At 42.8% G+C, this 18,634-nt stretch overlaps 1 protein-coding gene across 1 annotated transcript in view; it reads left to right on the plus strand.

Moving 5' to 3' along the window:
* Positions 1–18,634, plus strand: part of LOC111952217 (neural-cadherin-like) — an 87,404-nt gene that overhangs the window by 17,738 nt on the left and 51,032 nt on the right. The window contains exons 4-11 of the mRNA XM_070435026.1: positions 65–269; positions 2,342–2,453; positions 2,987–3,065; positions 11,525–11,667; positions 15,059–15,231; positions 17,044–17,212; positions 17,756–17,926; positions 18,304–18,476. Coding sequence (XP_070291127.1) covers positions 65–269; positions 2,342–2,453; positions 2,987–3,065; positions 11,525–11,667; positions 15,059–15,231; positions 17,044–17,212; positions 17,756–17,926; positions 18,304–18,476 — 1,225 coding nt within the window. The remainder of the gene's footprint in view (positions 1–64; positions 270–2,341; positions 2,454–2,986; positions 3,066–11,524; positions 11,668–15,058; positions 15,232–17,043; positions 17,213–17,755; positions 17,927–18,303; positions 18,477–18,634) is intronic.

The raw sequence follows: 18,634 nt of genomic DNA on the forward strand, positions 1-18,634 counted from the left end.
AACTTATGTTGGTCCAGAACTGGAATACTCTTTACTGTTAATGACATATTTCTGTCTCCTCTAGCTTCCTGGTGATGTTCGCCATCTCCTTCCAGAAGCAGCCAATCAGCTACAGCCTGCTGATCAACCCCRGCACCCTGTTCAGAATGCAGCAGGAGACAGGGGAGATCAGCCTGACCCGCACGCTAGACTATGAGAATGACCAGAGACGTTACCTCCTTATGGTCAGGGCCAGCGAGGGGCCAGGGGGCCTCAGCAGCGCCATAGAGGTTAGTGATAGAGTGTGTGTGTGAGAGGGGTGTATGTCGCGTCAGAGGAGGACCGTGGGTGTGTGTTTGTGTGTGTTGGGGTTGGTCTAGCTTCGATTTTCAGACTTCCTCACATTGGTTCCAGTAAGGAACAAGACTTGGAAGGATGGCATTGTGAGACTATGGTCGGTCTGGGCAAATCTCCAATTTGTCACACTTCTTTCTTATCTATGTCTCAGTGTTTTATGTATAGTAAAGACTGGCACGTCAAAGATGTGTCTATCAAAGCTAGAACAACCATGAAGTTGACTAAATCAGACAGCCATCTCCCTATAGAATTCTGTCTGGAAGTCAGTCTGCTTGCCAGAATTTATTTCAACCCTCTAAATTATTTATTTAATGATTTTGTCATCCAATTATCACACCACACATTTATTTCACACTCCACGTTTCAGTTAGAAAACAGACCTTTAGGACTGACTGAGTCTGCTGGGTGCAGTGTTGGCTTGAGGGAAACCTATTCCTGCTATTTCAGTGCTATTACTTAGCTGTCACTTCACACTTTACACACTGACGGTGACAGGGAGAGAGAGAGAGAGGGGAGAGAGAGAGAGGGGGGAGAGAGAGAGATAGAGAGAGGGAGAGAGAGGAGAAGAGAGAGAGAGGGAGAGAGAGAGAGAGAGAGAGAGAGGAGAAGAGAGAGAGAGAGGAGAGAGGAGAGAGAGAGGAGAGAGAGAGAGAGAGAGAGAGAGGAAGGGAGGGAAGGGAGAGAAGAGGAGGAGAGGAGAGAGGAGAAGAGGAGAGAGAGAGAGAGATGAGAGAAGAGAGAGGAGAGAGAGAGAGAGAGAGAGAGAGAGAGAGAGAGGGAGGGAGAGTGCGTTTCAGATGCAGGGCTAAGGGCCTTGCTCAGCCAAAAAGACAGGCCGGGAACATTTCTATTTTAAAAGCAGAACTCATGAGCTGGAAGATAAAGGAAATGTTGAGGTGGCAACTTTTAGAAACTACAGTGCAATTTAGCTCAAGTTTTTCTCCTACCAGTATGACATTTCAGCAACCCTTCACTTAAAGCCATGCAGTTATAATGCATTGTAAGATGTTGTGAGTATGAAAACAAACATTATAATGATTTATTATCATCTTATAATGATCCTGATGAAATACCAGTCATGGGATAATATTTGATATGTGTTCAAACTGTAATATACTGTATACCTCACAAGCGACCCATAATAAGACTATGCAATTAATATGTTAACAAAGTCTGTTAAATTGATAATCTGACTCCATAAAGTTTATTTAGCAATATGCAAGATACTATAGTTGAGTTACAGTAACAGACACTCAAGAAATGTATGAGAATAGAATTCTAAATACAAGTATATTGAATTACTTTGTAAAATGAATGGATTCACATACAAGGCATAATGCTTAAGGTACAAAAGCATTAACAAGCATTGCAAGGCATTATTCTAGGCATGATCAGAGAGGGAGAGAGAGAGAGAAGGCATAGCCTGAAAGTCCATGCCCCAAGAGTCCCTGAGGTAGAGAGAGAGAGAGAGAAAGAGAGAGAGAGAGTATCAACAAAAAAGATAGAGAAAAAAACAATGAAGCTAAGACACTTTTATAAGCATCTGACCTGCTTGGATTCAAAATATTTGTTGACCAATAGCATTCCTGTTGAGTTAACTTCCAAGTTTGGCCGCAGGAAGTAAGGGTGCTGAAGGTGCCGCAGCACCCCCTGAAAAAAAWWAAWAAWWATAAATAAAATGAACAAAAATACAAAAATACAAAAAAAAKATATCTATCTATTTTCACAAAAGTAGTGCACTGGGCCTTTACTAGTCCTGTATTAGTGGACCGATATAGCCATCTGCAGCGCGGGCAAAACCACATTTTCATCAGTCCCACTTCTGTCTCCTAGATGTAGAATGATTTGGGTTATGTCCCCTCTCCCCCACTTCTCTCTTTTTCCCCCCCGTCTCCTCTCCTTCTTCTCTCTCTCTCCTTTCCAACCTTGTCTCTCTCCTTTCCAACTTTCCCTGTTTTATTTCCCTCCTCATCCCCCTCTTCTCTCTCCCCTTTCCCCTGAGCAGGTCCAGGTGGTGATAACGGACGAGAACGACTGTGTCCCAGAATTTCTCCAGTCCATTTACAGTGTTGATGGAGTCCCTGAGACAGTAACCACAGCAACCTCTCTCCTGCAGGGTGAGATGAGAATGCAGCTTTGTCTTCCTAGTTGTTGTGTGTGTGTGTGTGGTGTGGATGGGGGGGCATTCTCTTGAGCCATCTTTACTTCATTTAGATTGATTATACGGGTACAACGAGTCACAATTAATTGCATTGCTGTTGGTATTCTGGAACTGTTGTTACAGTAATGAATAGGTGCTGATATGCAGCTCTAGGACTTGTCAATTGTCTGTAATACACAGAAAAGAACCCCATCCTGACACATATCAAACAGATTCATCAGACTATTTTAAGAGACCAGGGTCGTATTCATTAGGCACCATTAGCCATGCTTTGCAACGGAAGCCTAATATATGACCTATGTGTTCATATCCTGTATCTTCCACAGTGTTAGCAGTGACTGTTGACTCGGTTTGAATGCAGAACCACATACTACACTCTAAGCCCAGACTTCAGCCATTTCAGCCCACGGCCCTCAGTGGTCCCGTCCGTTGGACTACGAGAGGCCCAACCACCTGTATGAGTTTGTGGTGCTGGTTGATAATGGGGAGGAGCCTCACTCTGGTACCCCACCATCCGCCTCCGCATGGCCAATGTCAACGACCAGGCCCCTGAATTCTCCCAGACTTGGTGAGTGGATCTACTGATGACGGGGGGGCTTAACCCCGCCATCGCACAACATCGGCCTTCTGTATCTACCTTCACTATTATACATCCCCCTCCTCAGTAGCTAGTTCTACTACACTATTGAACTACTACCCCCTCCATCGTAATTGAGTTCTACTACCTATTTGACTACCACCCCCTCCGTCAGTAGCATAGTATCTACTACACTATTGAACTACACCCCCCTCCGTCCAGTAGCTAGTATCTACTACACTATTGAACTACACCCCTCCGTCAGTAGCATGTATTCTACTCACTATTGAACTACATCCCCTCCATCAGTATCTAGTATCTACTCACTATTGAACTACCACCCCTCCGTCGTAGTCATAGTATTCTACTACACTATCGAACTCCCCCCCTCCGTCAGTAGCATAGTATCTACTACACTATTGAACTACACCCCCTCCGTCAGTAGCTAGTACTACTACACTATTGACTACATCCCCCCATCAGTAGCATACAACCCCTCCCATCAGTAGCCTAGTACATTACTACGTATACTATTGAAGTACAACCCCCTCCATCAGTAACCTAGTATCTACTATACTATTGAACTACATCCCCTCCATCAGTTAATTAGGTTTCGAAATCGCGCCTCCACTTCTTCTCGTCCATACTCGCAATTACGCCCTTGCTTACAGTATCCTAGTTTGTGTCTACTAAACTACTCTTCAATCGTGCCCCTCCGCTCAGTATATCTGTCATTGCCTGTTTTGTGAGTACTTCCGTTATACTACCTCAATACATGCTCGTCTCATTCAGTACTCTTAGTATCTCTACTTATCACTATTTCAATGCGTAGACTCACGTCGCTCTCTCTCTACGCTCAGGTACCCATCCCAACCGAGCCATATCATACTTCTATATGTACCATACAACTTCGGTAGTGCGTCATCTAGCTCTCCCATAATGTGTCATACTGTTTTCCCTAGCGACTCTGTGCCGAGTAATATACGCCTTATCTAATTAAGCTCTCTCTCTCGTCGTATTACTCTTAATTCATATCCTATCATGTATCTATCTACCCTAATCATTTGCGTATCACTCTGCGTGCTGCTCATCTACACCACCCCCTCCATTAGTAATCTAGTATCTATACTTTTCCTCGACATTGAATCTTACTTACATCTCTCCCTCCGTCAGTAGCATAGTATCTACTTACACTATTGAACTACCACCCCTCCGGCAGTAGCATAGTATTCTACTACACTATTGAACTACATCCCCCTCCGTCAGTAGTCATGATCTACTACACTATTGAACTACCACCCCCTCCGTCAGTAGCTAGTATCTACTATACTATTGAACCTACCACCCCTCCGTCAGTCTAGTATACTACTACACTTGAACTACCACCCCTCGTCACAGTGCATAGTATCTACTACACTATTGAACTACATCCCCTCCGCAGTGCATAGTATCTACACACTATGAACACATCCCCTCCATCGTACATACAACCCCCTCCATCAGTAGCCAGTTATATTACTACGGTATTTACTATTGCGAGTTACTTACCCCTTCATCAGTAATCTAGTATCTACTATACTATTGAACTACCACCCCCTCCATCAGTAATCTAGTATCTATATACTACTGAACTACACCCCCCTCCATCAGTAATCTAGTATCTACATACTATTGAACTACCACCCCTCCCTCAGTAATCTAGTATATCACATACTACTGAACTACACCCCCTCCACTCAGTAATCTAGTATCTACTATACTACTGAACTCCACCCCCTCCATCATGTAATCTAGTATCTACTATACTACTGAACTACACCCCTCCATCAGTAATCTAGTATTACTATACTATGAACTACCACCCCCTCTCAGTAATCTAGTATCTACTATACTATGAACTACACCCCTCCATCTGTAATCTGTATCTACTATACTATTGAACTACCACCCCCTCCATCAGTAATCTGTATCTACTATACTACTGAACTACACCCCTCCATCAATCTAAGTATATACATACTACTGAACTACACCCCTTCTCTCTATTCGTTATTAGTATTTCTTTACTATCACTTATTGAACTACCACCCCCTCCATCAGTAATCTAGTATATACTATACTACTGAACTACAACCCCTTCCATCTGTAATCTAGTATCTACTATACTACTGAACTACAACCCCCTCCATCAGTAATCTAGTATCTACTATACTACTGAACTACACCCCCTCCATCAGTAATCTAGTATCTACTATACTACTGAACTACCACCCCCTCCATCTGTAATCTAGTATCTACTATACTACTGAACTACAACCCCTTCCATCTGTAATCTAGTATCTACTATACTATTGAACTACCACCCCCTCCTGTGCAACTTCTGGCATGCGTTTACTGTGAACATTGAGGCTGTACCCGCTTTAAGTTACAGTTATAACAGAGGCCAAGTAGGCTACTGTGGCTATTTGATCGTAATGTAGGCCTATCAGATTGGCCTACCATAAAAAAACTATTGAGAAAATGCATCCGATGATATTTTAACATGGAGATAGCTGTTCTATCATTCAACCTACACTAGACGCCAATGTGTGTTGTTCAACATTCCATTATACTTTTGAAAAAAACATGTAGGGATTGACATGAACCTGTTTAACCACTTGTCCTTCAGACAAGGAGGTGACTGAAAAAGTTGTGTTGTTTGATGCAAGAAACCACTTTACAAAAGAATATTCCTTATTATTCCCATAACATTGGCTAGAAATGGCTAGAAATGCACACGTTTTGTGCTCTTGTAGGAAGCAACCACTCCCCTATTGCTGACTAGAAATTAGCTATAACTGGGCTAAAAACTCACTAACTAGCAAAGAATATGAACAAATGTATACACCTGGCTACATACAGCTCTTGCTTTGATCTCAAAACAAGCGCATCTACTCGCGACCACTCATGCTGTAAACACAGTCCAGTTCAAAGTGAATGGCACAGATCCATTTGGATCTGTTTGGAACCACCAAGATTCTTCCTAGAGCTGGCCGCCTGGCCAAACTAATTAATCGGGGTCACTCTGACAGAGTTCCAGAGTTCCTCTGTGGAGATGGGAGAATCTTCCAGAAGGACAAGCATCTCTGCAGCACTCCACCAATCAGGCCTTTATGGTAGAGTGGCCAGACGGAAGCCACTTCTCAGTGAAAGGCACATGACAGCCCGCTTGGAGTTTGCCAAGGCACCTAAAGGACTCTCAGACCATGAGAAACAAGATTCTCTGGTCTGATGAAACCAAGATTGAACTCTTTGGCCTGAATGCCAAGCGTCACGTCTGGAGGAAACCTGGCACCATCCCTACAGTGAAGCATGTTGGTGGCAGAATTATGCTGTGGGGATGTTTTTCAGAGGCAGGGACTGGGAGACTAGTCAGGATCAAGGGAAAGATGAATTGAGCAAAGTAAAGAGAGATCCTTGATGAAAACCAGTTCCAGAGCACTTAGGACCTCAGACAGGGGCGAAGGTTCACCTTCCAACAGGACAACGACCCTAAGCACACAGCCAAGACTACGCAGGAATGGCCTCGGGACAAGTCTCTGAATGCCCTTGAGTGGCCCAGCCAGAGCTCGGACTTGAACCCGATCGAACATCTCTGGAGAGACCTGAAAATAGCTGTGCAGCGATGCTCCCCATCCAACCTGACAGAGCCTGTGAGGATATGCAGAGAAGGATGGAAGAAACTCCCCAAATACAGTTGTGCCAAACTTGTAGCGTCACACGTAAGAAGACTCAAAGCTGTAATCACTGCCAAAGGTGCTTCAACAGAAGGTTCTGAATACTTAAATGTTATATTTTAGTTTTTTTATTTTATTATTTGTAATTTTTTTCTCATTACGGGATATTGTGTATATGTATTTGTATTTGTTATTGATCCCCATTAGCTGCTGCCAACATGTCAATACCTCTCACAAATACAAGTAGTGATGAAGTCAATCTCTCCTCCACTTTGAGCCAGGAGAGATTGACATGCATATTATTAATGTTAGCACTCTGTGTACATCCAAGTGTCAGCTGTGCTGCCCTGATTGAACAGTAGTCCGGGTGTGACAAAACTATGGCCTGCAGGACCTGCCTTGATGATATTGTGTTAAGAATGCAGAGTAGCGATTTATTATGGACAGACTTCTCCCCATCCTAGCTACTGTTGTTTAAACTGTTGTATGAGTTTGAAATCCACGGTTATTCCAAGTAGTTTATTCTCCTCAACATGTTCAATTACCACATTATTCATTACATTTTGTTGAGATTTAGGGTTTAGTGAATGATTTGTCCCAAATACAATGCTTTTAGTTTTTGAAATATTTAGGATTAACTTATTCCTTTCCACCCATTCTGAAACTAACTGCAGCTCTTTGTTAAGTGTAGCAGTCATTTCAGTCACTGTGGTAGCTGGCGTGTATAGTGTTGAGTCATCTGCATACATACTGTGCCATCCGCATACAAAGACAGTGGCAGGTCCTTAGTAAAGATTGAAAAAAGCAAGGGGCCTAGACAGCTGCCCTGGAGAATTCCTGATTCTACCTGGATTTTGTTGTAAAGGCTTCCATTAAAGAACACTCTCTGTGTTCTGTTAGACAGGTAACTCTTTATCCACAATATAGCAGAGGATGGAAAGCCACAACACCTACGTTTTCCCAGCAACAGACWATGTTCGATGATGTCAAAACCCACACTGAAGTCTAACAAAACAGCCCCCACAATATTTTTGTCATCAATTTCTCTCAGCCAATCATCAGKAATTTCTGTAAGTGCTGTGCTTGTTGAATGTCCTTCCCTATAAGCGTGCTGAAAGTCTGTTGTCTGTTGGTAACAGCTGGCTATTTGAGCCAGTAAAGGGGGCTTTACTATCCTAGGCAGGGGAATGACTTTTGCTTCCCTTCAGGGCTGAGGGCACACACTTTCTAGTAGGCTTAAATTGAAGATATGGCAAATAGTAGTGGCAATATCATGTGCTATTGTCCTCAGTAATTTTCCAATTTTCCATCAAGTGCAGCGTGACCATCAGACCTCAGTGGCTTGTCATTGTTGATAGACAACAATAGTCTTTTCACCTGTTCCTCACTTACTTTACAGAATTCAAAATTACAGCGCTTGTCTTTCATAATTTGGTCAGATATACTTTGATGCGTAGTGTCAGTGTTTGTTGCTGGCATGTCATGCCTAAGTTTGCAAATCTTGCCAATTAAAAAATCATTAAAGTAGTTGGCAATATCAGTGGGTTTTGTGATGAATGAGCCATCTGATTCAATGAATGATGGAGCGGAATTTGCCTTTTTGACCAAAATTTCATTTAAGGTGCTCCAAAGCGTTTTACTATCATTCTTTATGTCAATTATCTTTGTTTCATAGTGTAGTTTCTTCTTTTTATTCAGTTTAGTGACATTATTTGTCCATTTACCAATCGGTTGTAGAGCCAAGAGACCTATTTGCCATTTCTTTTGCCTCATCCCTCTCAACCATACCATTTTTCAATTCCTCATCAATCCACGGGGATTTAACAGTTTTTACAGTTACTGTCTTAATTTATTTGACTAGAAATATCAGTTAAGATCAAATTCTTATTTACAATGACAACCTACACCGGCCAAACCATAACCAGGACAATGCCAGGCCAATTGTGCACCGCCCTATGGTACTCCTGATCATGGCTGGTTGTGATACAGCCCGGGATCGAACCAGGGTCTGTAGTGACACCTCTAGCACTGGGATTCAGTGCCTTAGACCGCTGCGCCACTTGGGAGCCCGCAGTGGGTGTATTTTTATTAGTAACTGGGATAAGCAAATTCATGAATGTGTCAAGTGCAGCGTCTAGTTGCTCCTCATTACACACCATGGACCAACAAATATTATTTACATCAACAACATAGGAATCGCTACAAAAGATCTTGTATGACCTCTTTTACACTACATTAGGCCCAGCCTTTTGAACTTTGATAACCTGAACCAGGTTGCAGGCACTAGATACAGTTTGAAGCTTTCTCTTGAGTGGGCAGCCTGATGAAAGCCAGTAATATTTAAATCATACATTATCAAGCATTTCACACATGCTATCCAGATACTGACTGTTAGCACTTGGTGGTCTATAGCACCTTTCCACCAGAATGGGCTTCAGGTGAAGCATAATGAACCTGTAGCCATATTATTTCAACAGTATTTAACATGAGAATCTCTCTAAGCTTTACAGSAATGTGGTTCTGAATATAAACAGCCACATCTCCACCTTTGGCATTTCTGTCTTTTCAGTAGGTCTTATAACCATGTATTGCTACCACTGTATCATCAAAGGTATTATCTAAGTGAGTTTCAGACATTGTCAGAATATGAATGTCATCTGTTACTAGCAAATTATTGATTTCATGAAGCTTGTTTCTTCCTGCTAGGGCACACCACCTCAGTGCTAACAGTATAACTCTGGTTCATAGGCATAGGATTACTGCATACAATAGCTGTAGGATCAGCAGAGACATTMAGGGCAGTTAGAGGGACATACATTAGGTTACTTACATTGTGTCTTCCAACGCCGCTGGGATAATGTACATTTGYTGAAGCATTATGACAACTCAGCGACACAGTGGTAGGATTTAACTGAGCTGGGCTTGGGTCATTGATAAGTCATTGTCTCAACGCAGCCTTATAATGCTGTGAAAGAATCCAGGAAGCCAAATGATTTGGGTGGATACCATCCTCCTTATAAAACAAGCTTTGTTTCCAGAAGGTATCAACATTGTCAATAAATGTTACAACCACAGCTGCAATAGTATCGTAGCCAGTTATGGAGGGCTAAAAGTCTGCTGAAACGTTCAATGCCACGATTTAGGGAGAGCAAAGGGCCAGATATTATGGGGCGTTTGTTGGTGTTAAGTAGTGACCCAATCAGTTCTTTAAAATCCCTCTTCAGCTGTTCTGAGCTGCCCTGTGTGTAGATTGATGAGGGGAAAAAACGATKTAATAAATTTTAGAATAAGGCTGTAACGTAACAAAATGTGGAAAAAGTCAAGGGGTCTGAATACTTTCCGAATGCACTGTATATCAAAAAAACATCACACAGATTACACCCTTCCCAATTAAGGGAATGGGAAAGGGGGATACCTAGTCAGTTGTACAACTGAATGCATTCAACTGAAATGTGTCTTCCGCATTTAACCCCTCTGATTCAGAGAGGTGCGGTGGGCTGCCTTAATCGACATCCACGTCTTCTGCGCCCGGGGAACAGTGGGTTAACTGCCTTGCTCAGGAGCAGAACGACAATTAAGCTTTGCTCTATGGTGTAACACCATACAGATATCTATCAAAATGAATAAAAATGTATAGAGGGTGTGGACTATTTGGATTGCTGAGGGGAAGGTGGGGGACAGTTTTGAAAATGTTCACGTGGGCTGGCTGCGTTCATTCCTCTTTACTGCCAGTCATTTGACAGAGACCTTCAATAGAGCGCCAGCACATCTAAGAGGCCCTGTCATTTCCAGGTGTCACCTCAGGGAACAGATGGACATGCATGCAGACAGGCAGACAGACAAGATACGTTCTGTGTGGCCTCGTCTCGGTTACTTAGATCAGTGTGTGAGAGGAAGAGATACATTGAGGATAGCATGAGTGATACTCAGTGGAGAGATGCCTGAGTGGTCCCGTCTGGAGGCGCGTGAAGAACCTTTTGAGCCGGGTGACAGATTACAGGCCACTCATGTTGCCACGGCGACTGCCACAGCTGGCGGAGATGAATCACCCATCAGCGTTCTTCTGTAAACCACACGTACACAGCCGTATTCTGCTGATGAGTCTATCATTTCTCTCTCTCCCTCTCTCTCGCTCTCTCTCTTTCTGTCTCTCTATCCCCGTCTTTCTTCCACATATCATTGACCGTGTCATTTCCCACTCCTCCTCCAGCATGTCTTGCCCACCAACCCCCCCCCCCCCCCCCCCGTCTTTCTCTCTTCCCCTCTCTCTACATCTTTCAATCCTCTCCCATCAAATTGAACAAGCCTCTCTACCCCATCATCCCACTCGACCAGTCTATTACTCTCTTGTTCCTGGCTGAGTATCCCAGTGCCCAGCACCACACAGCAAGCAAATCACTGTTGACATTTTAAAAGGCACTTGATCAAATGGCACAGAGTGGGCTGGCTATGTGAAGGCCCATTTGTTCAATGAGCTCAACATCCCAGCAGACATGAGCATTTGTCTTTGACCAGGCCGGCTCAGAGTAGTTAAATCAAAGTGGCAGGCAAAGCCAGGCTCATAACCATAATCAGTCTGCTGCTGCTTGGACTATGTGATTGATACAGTCACACACAGTGTGTGTGTGTGTGTGTGTGCGTGCACATGCATGTCTACACACAAACATATTTATATACGTGTGTGTCTGTGTTAATGTCTGTGTACACATAATGATTTTCTCCTATTCCTCCCAGCTATCGGACCTTTGTCTCCGAGGACGCTGGCCCCAACACACTAGTTGCCACGGTACTGGCTAAGGACCCAGACGGTGATGGAATAGTGTACTCATTTACAGCTGGCAACGAGGAGGGAAACTTTGTCATTGACAGCCAGAAAGGTGACCCTTTGTGGAATGCTTTGTACTTCTTTTATGATATGTCAATACTAATTGACACCAAAGGTTCATGAAAAAGCAACAATTTCAAAAGAAGCGCAGACTGTTTGTTATTGAAGTCATAAATACAAAGAACTACATTACTGTATATCCAGGGCTTTTCTTTTGTTCCCCTAACATAGTTTATTCTCTCATATAGAAAATAGTTCTGGCCTGTGTACTCTGTATTTTGTGSCTGTGCAATTTATCTTTTTTTATTTACCCTCTGATCCGTAACCAGCAGGACATTTGTCTGACAGGGTGACATTTGTCAACCAACCCTTTCAATTCAATTTCACATTAGTTTTTCTATCATAGCTCACAATCTACAGCTTCTACACTCCCAGCCTCCATCTTGAGTCTATTTTCCCCTCTCATCCGTCCTCCCTTGCATCTTAAAGATAAGGCAAACGCCGAGCCGGCCCCAGGGATAAGAGACATAAGCGGTCGCTAGGGAAACGTTTTTATTTTATATATTTTTTTACATTTTAGGAGTGCAGTTGGGGTCTCAACTTACTATAGAGAGTAAGAATAGTAGAATACACCAGGTGCAATTTCTAAATTTGGTTGTGCATTAGCAGTGTTTCTCTTGTTATATCAGTCACTGAAAGTCACTCAATAAGCCATGTCAGCTAACAATTTTAAGCTATCTAAACCATTGATTTTGTTAGTCATTCTAATTCAAATACCATATGAACATGGCATAAGTTATGGCAAAATGGGTAGAATTGCAGGAAATTAGCTTTAAAACTGCAAAAATGTCTCTCCGCCACATGGCAAAATGAGTAGAATTGCAGRACATTAACTGTAAAAATGCAAATATTTTCTCTCTGCCCCATGGCAAAATTAGTAGAATTGCATGCCATTTGTTATAAAATTGAAAAATGTTCTGTCTGCCCCATAGCAAAATGTGTAGAATTGCAGAAAACTTGCTTTAAAACGGCAACATTCTCTCTATTTTTTATTTTTTTATTTTATTTTTATTTAACCAGGTAGGCAAGTTGAGAACAAGTTCTCATTTACAACTGCGACCTGACCAAGATAAAGCAAAGCAGTTCGACACATATAACAACACAGAGTTACACATGGAGTAAAACAAAGATACAGTCAATAATACAGTAGAAAAATAAGTCTATATACAATGTGAGCAAATGAGTTGAGATAAGGGAGGTAAAGGCAATAAATAGGCCATGGTGGCGAAGTAAATATAATATAGCAATTAAAACACTGGAATGGTAGATTTGACAGTAGATGAGTGTGCAAAGTACAAATACTGGGGTGCAAAGGAGCAAAAGAAAGAAAGAAAGAAATACAGTAGGGGAAGCGGTAGTTGTTTGGGCTATTTATAGATGGGCTATGTACAGGTGCAGTGATCTGTGAGCTGCTCTGACAGCTGCTGCTTAAAGCTAGTGAGGGAGATAAGTGTTTCAAGTTACAGAGATTTTTGTAGTTCGTTCCAGTCATTGGCAGCAGAGAACTGGAAGGAGAGGCGGCCAAAGGAGAAATTGGCTTTGGGGGTGACAAGTGAGATATACCTGCTGGAATGCGTGCTACGGGTGGGTACAGCTATGGTGACCAGCGAGCTGAGATAAGGCGGGACTTTACCTAGCAGGGTCTTGTAGATGACCTGGAGCCAGTGGGTTTGGCGACGAGTATGAAACGAGGGCCAGCCAACGAGAGCGTACAGGTCGCAGCGGTGGGTAGTATATGGGGCTTTGGTGACAAAACGGATGGCACTGTGATTGACTGCATCCAATTTGTTGAGTAGGGTGTTGGAGGCTATTTTGTAAATGACATCGCCAAAGTCGAGGATCGGTAAGATGGTCAGTTTTACGAGGGTATGTTTGGCAGCATGAGTGAAGGATGCTTKGTTGYGAAATAGGAAGCCAATTCTAGATTTGACTTTGGATTGGAGATGTTTTATGTGAGTCTGGAAGGAGAGTTTACAGTCTAACCATCTAGGTATTTGAGAGAGTAGAGAGTAGTGATGCCCAATGGCAATGTGTAAAATTGCAGGAAATGAACTCTAATCTTTAATGTTTCTCTCCACTGTCGAGGGGGGGTCACTAAAATGTTTTGCCGTGAGGTGGGGGGCCCTCAACCAAATCTTGCTTAGGGGCATAGCCCTGGGCAAAGAGCAGGCTACTGTAGGTTAATATGAGAACAGAAAGTATTTTTTAATGGAAATTAGTCACTTGCCAAAGAAATTATAATAATAAAAAAAAACATATATGTATATACTGTACAGCAGGTTCTGTCACAAAATGTCCTACTTTAGGTGACAAAGATCTAGATGGATATTGTAATTCGTCGGCATAGTAACAAACCCTCACCTCGCAACTCAACCCAGTAGAGAGAAATATTTTCAGTTTTAAAGCTAATTTCCTGCAATTCAAAACATTATACCATAGAGAGAAGGGAGCATTTAGCCATTTACAGCTAATTTCCTGCTATGCTACATATTTTCCTTGTCTTATGTGTGTTCATATGATACCAGGAGTCGAATCCCGACCGAATTCCTAAAAACGAAAAACGGAAGAAAAAACTGTTTGACCCCATTCTGGGTCCGGATCTGGCCCGCGGTCCGCCTATTGACTATGGCTGCTGTACAGTATGGCTAAAACAACATGAGACCGGCTAAGTACAGTATATTATATCATAGTTAATAATTTTGTGTCTAGACTGTGGAGACCTCCTCTACCACAGACAATTAGTGAGCAAGAAGTAGACGAGTGAAAGAACTCAGAACCCTGCTTGTTGTCTTTAATCAGGAGGAGCAGTGAGAGATGGGTGATACAACAAGAGGAAAAACTTCCTGTGCTCTCTCTCTCTTTCACATCAATTACTTTGCCCCAGATCACAAGTAGCTCATCCTGAACCCATTGATGTCGGTATTTACAGAGAGAACAGTTGACTCAGATGCTGTTCTCCTTTCGTTGATCCTTTTTTCCTCCTAGTTATGCAAAGGCAAGACAAGGAGAAAACAAGTACATCTAACGTGCATGTATGTAGCCTGGTTAACTTATAGCCCTTGTCACCTTCACATGGGAATGGGAACCTCTTCTCAGCTGAGCTGGGTGACAGTACAGTTGGGGACACAAAAAAATGAATCTGTACTAAACTGCAATAAAAACATGTAATGTAACTGCACCATCAGGGGCATATTTAAGAGATGTATTTAATTACATGGGTTATAGTTAGATAATTGCTAACGAACTTGGTGCATGGCAAGTCACATTAACAATGTAACTGGCTGCAGCAAAGGCATTGTAAAAAAGTAACGTTTTAATGTCTTCAACCGTAGGTAGTGGTCCCTTGCTAAGGTTGTAATGGTCCTCTGGTCTCATCTTTTTAGGGTTGATCCGGCTGCGCTCCACCGCCCCTCCCAAGCTCCAGGGCCTGGAGTATGTCCTCAACGTGACGGCTACGGACGACAACGCCTCCGGGGGGCCACACCCACTCTCTGCAACCGCCCGGGTCATCGTGGGTGTTGATGACGTCAATAACAACAAACCCATCTTTGAGAAGGTGAGGGAAAAGTATTGTGGATGATGTCCCTTTATACACACAGTAGTACATTGGACTGTATACAGGAAAGTAGTGTTAAAATTGTCTTCTAGGTAGTCTTCTCTGTCAATGTCTTGCGCTGTCTGTCTGTCTGTCTGTCTGTCTGTCTGTCTGTCTGTCTGTCTGTCTGTCTGTCTGTCTGTCTGTCTGTCTGACCTTCCAACTCTCTCTCTCTCTCTCTCTCTCTCTCTTGCTCTCTCTCCTACTTCCCCTGTCTCTCTACAGTATCCCCCTTATGTTTTCCCCAGAACTCTGATTAGTGCACATGCTATTTGAAGGCAGAGATTTTAATGAATTGATGAAAAAAGTGACGTATCATCATGATATACTATACCTGGCTGACTAACGTCCTCCTTAATTAGGAATGACGTATACTTGGTCTGAGAAGTCTTCATAAAGTTCGTAAAGTCATGAGGTACAGTGGATGGCTGGAAGGTGTCGAGGTGATACTAGATGACTAGATGACCAAAAGTATGTGGTCCTTTATGGCAATTTAGCTAACTAGCTTGCACTTGCTAGCTAATTGGTCCTATTTAGCTAGCTTTTTCCTGGGATATAAACATTGATTTGTTATTTTACCTGAAATGCACAAGGTCCTCTACTCCGACAATTAATCCACACATAAAACGGTCAACCGAATCGCTTCTAGTCATCTCTCCTCCTTCCAGGCTTTTTCTTCTCTTGACTTTATATTGCAATTGGCAACTTTCATAAACTAGGTGCATTACCGCCACTGACCTCGTTCGTCTTTCAGTCACCCACGTGGGTATAACCAATGAGGAGATGGCACGAGGGTACCTGCTTCTATAAACCAATGAGGAGATGGGAGAGGCAGGACTTGCAGCGCGATCTGCGTCAAAAATAGAACTGACTTCTATTTTAGCCCTTGGCAACGCTGACGCTCGTTGGCGCGCGCGAGCAGTGTGGGTGCAATAATTGAATAATATAGATTTCTACATTTATTTTGCAACGCTCGTGCACGCAACGCGAGCAGTGTAGTCAGCCTGTTACACACTACGTATTTCAGCACTCAGTGGTCCCGTTCTGTGATCTTGTTTGGCCTAGATGTTTCCACTTCACAATAACAGCACTTACAGTTGACCGCGGCAGCTCTAGCAGGGCAGAAATTTGACGAACTGACTTGTTGGAAAGGTGACATCCTAGCTGCCATGCTGAAAGTCTCTGAGCTCTTCATTAAAGCCATTCTACTGTCAATGTTTGTCTATGGAGATTGCATGGCGGTGTGCTCAATTTTATACACGTGTCACCAACAGGTGTGGCTGAAATAGTCAAATCCACTCATTTGAAGGGTCCACTTACTTTTGCATATATARTGTATTTTTAGTACTTTGATATTCATATTGCTAATATGTATAGTTTCCTGTTGGGCATATTGTGATCTCTCTCTCTCTACTAACAGTATTTTACTTGTATGTGTATTAATTCAACAGCGCTCTAGTGAGTCACTGGAGACTCTCTGTTTCTGGGGCAGACTCAAGGGATAAGGTAGACATGATACCAGGGAAAGACAGAGTGGGTGCAATGTTGAGTTGTGGTTTGATGCGGTGGTGGACCTTCAAAGAAAGTAATGGCATTGCTCTATTTTCAATCCTATCATGTGTACTGTGCAAATGTCTACATAGAGTACAATGAGTATTTTCTAACCTAATTTCTGGATTCAGTCTGAACCCACCCCATCTGCCCTTTCTTTTTTTCGTTATCTTTCTGTCTCTCTCTCCCTCTCCCACACCTTATTTTCCCTCCCTCTCTCAGTGTCAGCAGTACAGGGAGCAGGCGTCCGTGTTGGAGAACCAGCCCACAGGGACCTTCGTGCTGCAGGTGCACGCGGTGGATGCAGACGAGGGGGCCAATGGGAAGGTCAAGTATGGCCTGATGCACAGAGACAGAGCCATGCCTGCCTTCAGAGTCCACCCTGACACAGGTAGGTACAGAGGGCAAGGATCCCAGTTATCTGTGGTGGTACTTGTTGAATTAGCCATAACCAAGCAGGATGTGTAGCATGGAAACAATAAGCATTTAAGACCAGGGGTAAATGCGTAACAGATTTAACAATTCCCATGCAGTCTTGATACTCTTAATAATATTTTATTTAAACGGTATTGTCAGATAAATGCCCTTTACATACCTGTACAATTGAAATGAAGTATTACACCTCATACTTAACTTTTATTTATCGACCTATCGATCACGTTTTGCAGTATAACAATGTACTGTTTTAATCATAAATGGATCCAGGATAAATATAACAATAATCAATAATGTCATGACAAATACAGCTATCCTATTAACGAGGTGTGACTAACTTCTTGAGTTTTTCCCGACCACTCAGGAAAAAACTCAGGAAACAAAATTATAGAACAAAACTAGGGCCCAGAGCTTTTCCTCAATTTCATGGTCATGTAGTTACCTCATGAAAAACTCAGGGGCCCTAGTCATGACCTTAGGCATCTGACCTCTGTGTCAGGTGTGATCGTGACGGCACGGCGGTTCGACCGGGAACGTCAGAGAGAGTACTCCATCACGGTGACGGCTACAGACTGGGCTGACGAGCCTCTCATAGGGATCTGTCAACTCAACGTCCTCATCCAGGACCACAATGACAACAGCCCCAAGTTTGAGAACCTGCGCTACGAGTGTGAGTGTCGTGTTATACATAATAATACATATGATAAAAGTATAATATAATACTAATACATATGATTGATGGCAGACTGACCATTCGTTATCATGATATAGACTATTAACCAAAGCTCTTAGAAAAGGTTTTATGTACTATGCGTTATGCATAGTAACTCTTTACTTAATTATCTGGTAAAAGTTGTCATCGTAATCCATTGTCTTTACATGTATTGCCATACGTAAAGATGTAAGCATACATAAACATACATAAGCATGTAAACAATTGATTTGTGGTCTGTTGATTCAGTCTATACTGTTCGCCAAAGTTGTGACAGACCGTGACCTTGCTCCAGAGTGAGGCGCATATTGTTTGGTCTATATTGTCTCTCACAGACTTTCTGAGAGAGGACACCATGATCGGCACCAGTTTCCTGCGTGTGGCGGCGCACGATGATGACTTTGGCACCAACGCCGTCGTCACCTACTCCATGTCCCAGGAGCAGCCTGAGTACCTGAGGGTCAACCCTGTTACCGGCTGGGTGTACGTCAACCAGCCCATATCACAGGTCTGTCACGTAACCAGTGTGGTGGAATTATTTTAATCAAAAAGAGAGACTTTTAGATTTCTTCAAAATCATCAAACTTTATTATTAAATTAGTGCAGTAATGGAGCTGGTCGGTAATCACCCCTGGAGGTGATCACTGAGAACTCAACCAGCTGGTC

Source organism: Salvelinus sp. IW2-2015, linkage group LG26 (assembly GCF_002910315.2).
Source record: "Salvelinus sp. IW2-2015 linkage group LG26, ASM291031v2, whole genome shotgun sequence".
NCBI lineage: Eukaryota > Metazoa > Chordata > Actinopteri > Salmoniformes > Salmonidae > Salvelinus > Salvelinus sp. IW2-2015.